Source organism: Arvicola amphibius, chromosome 13, assembly GCF_903992535.2.
Source record: "Arvicola amphibius chromosome 13, mArvAmp1.2, whole genome shotgun sequence".
Classification (NCBI taxonomy): domain Eukaryota; kingdom Metazoa; phylum Chordata; class Mammalia; order Rodentia; family Cricetidae; genus Arvicola; species Arvicola amphibius.
The window spans coordinates 10184991-10195308 of record NC_052059.1 but is presented as its reverse complement, the minus strand read 5'-3'; the positions used below and the strand labels follow the sequence as shown (position 1 = coordinate 10195308).

The 10318-nt window shown below is 34.2% G+C and overlaps 1 protein-coding gene across 1 annotated transcript; it reads left to right on the top strand.

Annotated features, from left to right (window-relative positions):
- Positions 1 to 5215: 5215 nt before the first annotated feature.
- LOC119800408 (prefoldin subunit 1-like) lies at positions 5216 to 5653 on the top strand. The gene has a single exon (XM_038310569.1). It carries the CDS (start codon positions 5230 to 5232, stop codon positions 5596 to 5598), a length of 369 nt encoding a protein of 122 aa, XP_038166497.1. The 5' UTR covers positions 5216 to 5229; the 3' UTR covers positions 5599 to 5653.
- The last annotated feature ends 4665 nt before the right edge of the window (positions 5654 to 10318 follow it).

The window sequence follows — 10318 nt, the reverse complement described above, 5'->3', positions numbered from 1 at the left end:
TATACATTTTATATTGCTCAGTATATGTTATAGCTAATAGTAATGCTTTCCGAGAGTAAGAAAATACTACAATTTGTACAAATTTGGAAAAGAAAGCCTGAAGGAAATGGACAAAAACTGAATATTATTTTCCTGCCCTGACTGTTTATGGTTCTATTAAGTCAACAACAGAGAATTAAGTACATTGAAAGGAACACCAGAGTGCTGGAGGATGTGTTTCCACATATCAGAATTGAATAAAGTTGAGGTTGAGAATCTGCAGTAGCATAGGCAGGACAGGAGGTTAATTCTTTTCTTACTGCATTATATCTTAAAAGAAGCAGCGATTTTCAGTTTGGCTGATGTGTGTTTTAAGACTACCCTACTTATACATTCATTGTTTTCTTTCTAATTTTTGCAAAACAATTCACATGATTCTGCATTAATGACTAAATCTGAGCCCTCATGAAAAAGAAAAACAAGATTTTATCACTACCATAAAAGAAACATCAAAACAATAGAAAGGATAATTGTGCAAATCAATGTGCTAAACTGTGAAATTCTCATACTATATATTGATCAAGTTATTCCAACTCTTTCTCCCTTTTCTTCTCATCTATTATTTCCCTTCCCAGCTCATGACAATGGCTCTATTTTATTCTTTGTTCATTGTTTAGTTTAGGGATGTGAGAGAAATGGGCAACACTTCTGTTGCAAAACAATAAAAGAGGGAGGATTGGAGGAAGGAAACTGAAATGGATTCATTAGGAGAGGTATAGTTCTCATTAAAGTAGGGCATTATGCTGGGGACCAGAGTCAAAAAGACACACCCATCAGTACTGATGAAAAGCTTTTTTAGGGGAAATCACCGTCACAGAAGTATGACAGGGATGCTGAAGGGAAAGAGACAAACCTTTGTGTATCAAAGAACATAGGGAGTTTTTCTAATTTTCATGAGTTTTTGGTGCAGGAAAATGTCGTATATCATGTGTCCTTACTTAGGATTCAGTAGTCAGCACCCAGGCTGCTATGTTTCAGGGATTCTCTGTGTCTGGTTTTCAGCTGAGCTGGACTTGCTCACAGCTACTAACAGGACTACACTTTGAAGCAACATAAAATTTGCTTATTACTCTTGGAGAAAGACTTCAAGGACTAGGGTAGGGGAGAAGGTATGGCCTGGTTTCTGGAAAGCAGGCAGGAACAGCTACAGAGTCCAGGTTCTAGATATAAACTCACTTGTACATTTTTAACTGAATTATTTTTGAAGTTGTTTGAAAATATTTAGATAGTTAATGTATACATTATTCTATATTAAAAGCTCTTAAGTGTTTCTTTCCTTCTTCTTAAAAACATTTCCCATTTGTCCAATGGCTCTGGCTAAATATTCTCTTGCTATACCAGCTATAAGTGGTAGGAATGTATTTCTATGTCTTGTTGCTGCTCTCAGAGAAAAATCTACTAGGTTTACTCAGTGTAGTGTGGCGTTAGCTGTGTACTCCTACAAAGTGAAAAGGATTCCAAATGTTCAACCCAACATTTCCCATGACCTTATAGAGTGATATGTCAAAAATACTGTAGTTTTATCTATCAAAGTTACTTTTCTTTTTCTTATATTTCAAGTTGTCCTTTTTGACCTGTGCTCTGGATTTTTTTTTTTTTTTTTTTTTTTTTATCCAGATGGAACGAGAACACTATCAGCTTTGTATCTGTTTTACTTCTGGGAAAACCATGATTAATTATCCCGCTAGATAGGTCAAGAAGATCTGGCATACAACTAAGCACTAGAATGACTATACAAATCATAATCTCACAAAACAGCAATAAAAATTTTCAATATTTCTATTGTAAAGGATGAGCACTGCTATGAATGTCTGATAATGAGCATAAATCCATGATTACACAATTTAAACATGTAGCCAGTTTTTTTAGTAGCTATTTAATGTGTGCACTTTTTTTAACCTAAAATGCATGTAAATAAATTCAAAATAATTAATTATTTAGGACTTTTCCAGACTAGTTGAAATAAACTTTGTAAAATTAATTATATAAAGTAAAACTTATATGATATATTTCTTTATATGAGAGCAAATAATTAGTTTTCCTTCTTTCTTTTAATTCTATTGATTTATTATCTTAAAATCATGATCATCTTTGTGTTGGACTCAGGATCTACTAAACTGGGATCAATACTTGAATTATGAAAATGAACATTCTAAGTTTTGTTCTTTTTGAATTAACATTAATATTGAGATGTTTTGGCTCCTTGAATGAAAATAATAAGAAATATAATAATACACAAAATATTCATATTTTTGTAAAAATATGTATCATCCCATGTGAAATTGCACAACCTTCATTTGCATGTCACAAATGCTACAGTTTCATTTTTTTTTTGCTAACAATGCTGTGTTATAGAGTAAAACATACTAAGGGGTTAGAGCTACATTTCATGCAGATTTCTTTCATTCTAAGTTTAAAATCTGTCTCTTAATGAGCATCTTTATCTCCCCTATTACTACAGAAACTACACACTACTCAAAGTTTAAAACGGCAATACGTTTCTTCAGAGAGCATCTCTTCAATCCAGGAATGATACTAGAGTAGCCCTTTAAAGTTATGTTTGTCTTTGCAGTACTCTTCAGTTACTCCTTAGACATCGGAGATGTGCTGTCCTGTCCAACAGGAATATTCATGATGTGCTGTCCTGTCCAACAGGAATATTCATGAGCAATCCTTTAGGCAGTTGCACATTTGTAATTTTGACATTTAGTCCCAGAGAGTAAAAATATTCCCAGCTGAATCTGTTTTTAATATAAGAGGCAGTATAATATCAGAAAGGGGAAGGAAAATATTCATTTGTTTAGCAAATAAGTGGAGAAAAGGAAACCTGAAGTTTCTATAGTGCCTTTTACAGTCAGTGACAAAGAGTGATGTATAGGTTTCTGTTTAAATGGGGTGTATATAGGCATCGAACTAACCAAGACTGTATACTATACTACCCAGCGAAAAGTCACCATAGTTTGTGCCAAAACAAGCAAGACAATTTTAATAATAGTGTTCAGTTTCAGAAAATCAGACATCTCGCACAAAGTGTTTATATAAGAGACAGTGCTTAGAGTATTTACCATATTACAATACCATTAACTATATTTCCTGAGGTCTCTGCAAAAACATTGTAAATGAAAAAAATATCAACACCTTTGAATAGGTAATAGTTACTTTATCTAATCAAATGAAGTGAAGCTACCGATGGTTTCTCTTTTCCCCAAGTTGTTAAAGACTATTTAGTTATTCACATATTTAGTATGGGACTGGGGAGAGAGAATGCCAATTCAACATAAGATGAACAGGGTTTCTTGAATGGTTGCAGCTAAAAGGGATTGAGTAGAGTTGCAGTATTGTGATTGAAAGCAGGTGGTTATTCCCAGAATGGAAACTACTAAATAAATAGCATATAAAGGAGACTGTCACTCACTTTTTACGAAAATGTAAAATTTATGAATATATTATTATGTAAGGGGTCTGGGGTGATTTTGTGATATTGTTTAAATTAATAGTGTGATTTAGAAATCTATAACTACTGTCTCTCAAGACACAAGCAGTCTCTTTGAAAATTTATCATCTAAGAAAGCAAGAAGAAAATAGGATGACCCAGATCCAAATTGTTCAGTTTATCAAATGAATCATGGATGAGGGTAGAGCTTCACGTGATTGAGGGTTTTTAGATGCTGTTCTTCAATTTTAGATCAAAACATATGATTCTTCTCTTTTAGCTACTGGTAGCTTACAATTATTCAGTCATTACCAATTAAAGTTACTAAGAATTAAATTAGTAAATGTACAATTATATTCATATTCTTGGCGACAACCAATTGAAATATTTTTTAAAAATCATTATGACAATTTAACATTTAAAAATATCCAAATATCCTTAAACATGTGTAAGGATAGGTGAACCGTGGAAGCAGCAATTTCCTCTCATACCGACTAACACTATTGGATACAGCATCCACACCCGTTCATATGTACTCAGATACACATTTGCCCATGATGTTTACTCTGCATTACAGGACTGTAGTAATATTTAAAGAATATAAACACAATACAAATAGGAGACAATTATAAGACTAGATATATTTAAACAATAGTAGATGAAGAATCTGTGCATATAATCAAAGCATGATATATGCACATAAGAAAATGTAATAAAATTACATTATTTCAAACAAATAAAACATTATTATTAATTGATAAGGCTGTTAAATTTCTACAATATAAGTAAGAGTAAATACCTCACGACAAAACCAGAATAGAAATGAAAAGTGAATTCCATCAAAGTTTTCAAATGATGCTAAGAATGAAATTGTTTTCTTTCTGTCTTCTCATTAACACTAAGAATGACACTTATCAAAATTATATCTGCTCACACGTATATTTTCCTAAATAATCTCACTTATCTTATTGAGAGCAACAGAAAAGAAAATCAAGATAGCACATCCAGTTGCTAATTTTCACTGTGGTTAATTTTCGAAACCATTAATGAGACCCCTTGTGCTTTGATGGCCATCTCTAATTTGAACTTGTTCAGCAAATTCTGCCTGCATTAGTAACCATGGCAACTTCAGGATAAATATTGAGTGTTGGCCTTCCAACTGTTAAATACCTCTAAGTCTCCTTTAAGTCTATCTTGTATCCACAGAGACACAAGCTTCTGGAACAGCGGTAACTTTTAATCTAGTTCCAAGGAACAAAGATAAAATGTCATGTGCAGTCTAGGTTATTATAAATTTAAATAAAAGATAAAAAGACAAAGATTAAAAGAACTCCCCCCCAGTATGATATAACAAATGCCAAACCTCGTAGCAATTATATAAAGCTTTTATGTAAACAGATCATTAACACAATTACAGATTTAGTTGCTAAGGGATTATTGAAGAAAAGTTGGGAGAATAGGGTAGCAGCAGATCAACACAGTCTCAACAAAGTGACTTTCTCTGGGTTTCAAATGTAATATACAATTAAGAAGACATTCATACACAAACACACACACATATATGTGCCAAATTATGGGATGTGAAAACCTTTGAAATTTTGTTCTAGTATTAGGAGTATATTTAGGGAACACACTGCCTTTTTATCTGCTACAATATTTGCATAAACTGTACTCTGTTGAGTCTAGATATTGTACACATGTGCTGAAAATGCCTTTGGATTTTAAGAATACTGAAAGGGCGCACAGAGTGCTCCAATATGGCGGCCCCCGTGGATCTGGAGTTGAAGAAGGCCTTCACAGAGCTTCAAGCCAAAGTCATTGACACTCAGCAGAAGGTGAAGCTTGCAGACATACAGATAGAACAGCTAAACAGAGCGAAAAAGCAGGCGCACCTCACAGACACAGAGATCATGACGCTGGTGGATGAGACTAACATGTATGAAGGCGTCGGGAGAATGTTTATTCTACAATCCAAGGAAGTAATTCACAACCAGCTGTTAGAAAAACAGAAAGTAGCAGAAGAAAAAATTAAAGAACTGGAGCAGAAAAAGTCCTACCTGGAGCGGAGTGTTAAGGAAGCCGAGGACAACATCCCAGAGATGCTGATGGCAAGGAGGGCACAGTAGGAGCTGCTGGCAGTGTCCTCTCCTCCTGACCCCTGCTAGCCTGTCAAGGCAGGGGCTCTGCGGGGTTCCGCCCCACGGTCTCTCCAACACCTTGAGCCCCATTCAAGCCTCACCCTGCCCAGGACACTGTTCTCCAGGGGGCAAGCCAGGAGCTCTCAACAGAGGAAGTCTGGAGGGCAGATGGAGACGGCTGCCCAAGCCTGTCAATAGGCATGTGGGTTAGACCAATAAAAAGCTGCATCTTGAAAAAAAAAAAAAAAAAAAAAAGAATACTGAAAGGGATATTCTTTTTTTTTTTTTTTTTGGTTTTTCGAGACAGGGTTTCACTGTAGTTTTAGAGCCTGTCCTGGAACTAGCTCTTGTAAAGGGATATTCTTAAGTGAGAAAATAAAAGTTTCAGTTACATTTGTCAAAAATTGTCTGGCAAAATATCTTCTGTTCTATATGCTCTTATTAGCAATTTAACCTTGATATTCCATGTTAGTGTCCTCTTCCTTGAGCCACTTGGGGCTTCATAATTACCTCAAGCAGAGTTTGGTAGAAGCATCACCATGTGTTGTATAAAGCTAGCTCATCAAAAACAGCACATTTTTTTTTTTACTTTTTCTCTTGAGATATTTACTGTTTGATATTAGCTCTATCCATATTATAAGAACTATAAGCATAGCCACTTGAGACAAAGCACAAGAGAAAAGCACATGAAAGTCTGAAGAACATTAAACGTTTGACTGCCAATACCAATTGCCAACACTAAGAATTTAGATATTTCCAGTTTCTTAGCTCTTACGTATACTAAATTCCATTAAATTTGGTGTGTTCCAGTTTAGAACAAAGATCTCAAAAGCAAAGCAAACCAGCTGATTCTTATTAGTTTCTTATTTTCTATTGTTTCTTATTTGAAGGTATACACAATGGACTTCCATTATATAACTAGTAAATAAAAAACTATAGAAACATCATTTTATGGTTTAAATAATAAGTTATTGTTATAAAATAATAGTAACTGAAACCAATAGTAGTCCAGTTAATTTTATTCTTATTTGATCTAATTAATTATCTTCTAGTTGTAAATATAACATTAATTTTATTCTTTGCTAATTTATTAATGTGTATATGTTCATATATTTACTTTTTATGTCACACATATCCAGATATCCATGAAACAGGAAGCCATCAAATTTCGTGGAGCTAGATTTACAGGCCATTGTAAGCCATCTAATACAGGTTACAGGAGTTAATTCCAGTCCTCCAGAGGATTTGCAAGTATACTTAAGTGTACTTAACCACTAAGCCATCTCTCTAACCCCTATAATTAAATTTTAAAGGTTTATTTTTCTTTTGTAATATCCACCCTTCTTTATTCAAGAGTACTATGAATAAGTTGCTATTTTTACATTTAAAAAGAAGTGCTGTTTAATTAACATCACAGAAGTACCTAAAATACACAGAAATTTCAGCACATAGGTATGAGCTGTATTGCTGATGAAATCATGGGGAAATTTTCTTCTTGTTCCAGTCAAACACTGGTCTGAAAGTGTTGCCTTTATATCTCCCCACCCTCAGAGCTGATTTTCATATAGATCAAAGGAAACCCACTACCTCTGCATTTCAGTTCTTAGTGACAGCATGACTGTAAGAAAACACTGTAGACTATCAGGTCACATATAACACTCCATTTCTCTGAAACCTCTAAGAGAAATCTCACATTCTGCAAATTGGATCTGAATGGTCCACCAACCATATTGTTCTGGACCTGTCTGTATATAGTGTTAAAAAATTACTCTAATATATATCTTGTATGAAAGAAAGGAAAAAATGAAAGGAAGGAACAAAGGAAAAAAAATATAAGAAAAAGGGAAAAAAACAAAAGATAAAAGAGAGTAGGCATGAATATAGAGAAATGTTAGATGTAAGAATAAAACCATCACTGGTGCATAGGATTTTTTAATGACTAGATAGAATTTTAAAGAAGAGCTAAAAGCAAGGCTAGATAGTTTAGATAATTTATAAAACAGAGTAAATTTTGTATTCTATGTAAGTGATGGGGGTCCTTAGAGGAGCAACCTCCACACATTAAAATGTGATCCAGAGCCTAGTTCAGAGCTCTGGAAAGAACCAATCCCTGAATATACTATGATTCTACCAGTTGTACTCAGTTCAGGGAGCTGGTCTCCAGAAGTGTTGAAGAATAACCTTCTGTTCTTAGTAGATGTAGAACATGTGATAATGTGTTAGAGGACCACATTAAAGAAGGACAGCCAGTAAACAGAAAGGTACTATAAACTGGGTTTTTCCCAAACATTACTAATATTATGCTGATTGATTTTTCTGAGAAATACATGAACAATTGGGTTTAACAACTTGAACAGTTATATTAAATGAGTTTATATCTATCTGCTAATCAACACTATGGTATGGATAAAGTGTTCAAGGAGAATTTCTATGAAAATTCAGGTTAATATTTCAATTTCGCCAGCTGTAGTTTGCCCATGTAAATAATTAAATATTTAAAATTCTCTTAGCATCACGGGGACACTGTGGAAGCAAGAATGCAAAGCGATGTAGAACTCATCCCTCCCAGAGCTCATGGAGAAAAGGAAAAGTCTGCACACCATCTTTCATGAGAAGTAGTTTTAACTCTACTGTGCTTTTCTCTCTGCTACTTTGGGTTAGTCATGCTCAAAAAGGAATGTTCATATATTTTGAATTTATTCCAACACAAATTGTCTGTTAGGTGATAAATGTTAATTTACATAGTGGGAGGAAACACAAAATTACACACTATCTACAAATGTTCGGCCCTGAAAACACATATTCAAGTAACATTATTATTTAGACTGTGTGGGTTATACTTAGAAACGTGTGTGTATGCAAAGACATATATAAACCTGTAGCAACAATGAGTGAAAGAAGAGGACTTCATTTTGAAACAGAGCACTAAGAAGTAATGGTAGTGTTTGGAAAGAGTAAAGATATATTACCACATTATAATCTGAATAAATAAATGAAATAATAAAAAGTATGCACACTGAGAAAATTGCAAGTGTTTCTGCACTTATAAATTTAGAAAGTTTGTGGATGTGGGCTGAATTTTTAGGACTTTGAGTAATGGATAGGTATACTGAAATTTCAAACCTCACATTTTGCTCTCAAAAATTATCAGGGATCAGCATTCAGTGTCTTGAGCCTCACTGGGGACGTGAAGTAGAGACTGATGACATATAATCACTTGAGTGCATGGAGAAGAGTTCAGGAGGTTAAATGGCCTAAGTCGTATTTATGGTTGAAGTTAGGAAGACCTAAAAGAGCAAATGAATTTCAAATGAAAGCTTAGAAGTGAAATTATTGGAATAAATTTGTTTAAAAACAAAACAGTAAGCTCAGCTTCAGACTAGTGTGACCTTTTGGTTACTTGCGGTCTGTTTTAATTAATTAATTAATTCTGTATCTTGTTTAACAAGATATGGGAAGCCTATGACAATTGATTAAGAATTGGGGGCAGTGAGTAGATGAGTGTTAGGATTTAAACACCATATACACTGTCACCTCTATAGCCTTTATTTTTATCATTACAAAGAGACTTAGTATATTATTGAGTATTAAGTTGGAAGGTCACTATGACCTATTCAAATGACTGCAGTGTATCAGGAGGATTTTGGAATGAAGGAGAGGATGGTTAATTCTTAGATGCAGTGATGCAAGGGCAACACCAGCTAGAGAACACTGATGCCGTAGAAATTGATGGACATGAGGAACAGATTCTTTCCTAGAACTTCCACAAGGTACCAAACAATGAACTTTCATTCCATCCAGTTAATACCCCTTTTCTTATGTGGAGAACTGTAAAAATATAAATCGTTTCAATTAAAAACACTACTTAGGATGCTCTGTTACAGTAGATATATAAAGCTAATATATTTAAAATGTACATATTTTGCCACTCAGTTTCATGAAAATATACGTAGATGGGTACATGATATTTTGAACAAATTTCATACATTTATAACAATCAAGTGTAATAACTTCTTAGTTTTTTCTGAGAATAGTGCAGTATTTCTTTAACACTGGTTAACTGAATTTGTAATGTCTATTTTGTGTGCTGACAATAATAATTACTGTAAAATAACTGCCTTTGAACAGTGATGACAACATTGTTAAAGCTTTAGTTTGGCCTGCATCTCACACAGTACCAGTTCTGGAGTCACATCAAGCCATTTTCACCATCTCTTTATCACATAATCTGTAATTTTTCTTATAGTACGGTTGGTGCCATCCCATTAGGAATCCAAGATTCGCTAGCATATAAAATGAGGCATAATTCATGATTCCCCAAAGCTTATGTCTGAATATAACCTGTTGAGAAGAAAGTGTACTCTTAATGTAATAAAGAAAAAACATAAAGTAGAAAATGAGACTTCCTGCATTTTTTCAAATGAAGGGAACATGTGTTTCTTACTTTGCATGAGTTTATTGAAAATTGATTCTTCTCTTTTACAATACATCCCAGTTTCCCTTACTTCCACGCCCCCCAAACACACAAACACACACACACACACACACACACACACACACACACACACACACACCTCCCCTTTCCCTCTGATCCATTTCTCCTCAGCTTCCTCTTCACAAAATGTAGGCCTCAAAGGGATGACAAACGAATGGGACAATAAAAAATAAAATATGATAGGATAAGCCCCATATTAAGGCTGGAAAAGAC

Bases quoted from the DNA above. Each gene is read 5' to 3' on its own strand.
- LOC119800408 (XM_038310569.1), top strand. From the start codon at position 5,230: ATGGCGGCCCCCGTGGATCTGGAGTTGAAGAAGGCCTTCACAGAGCTT.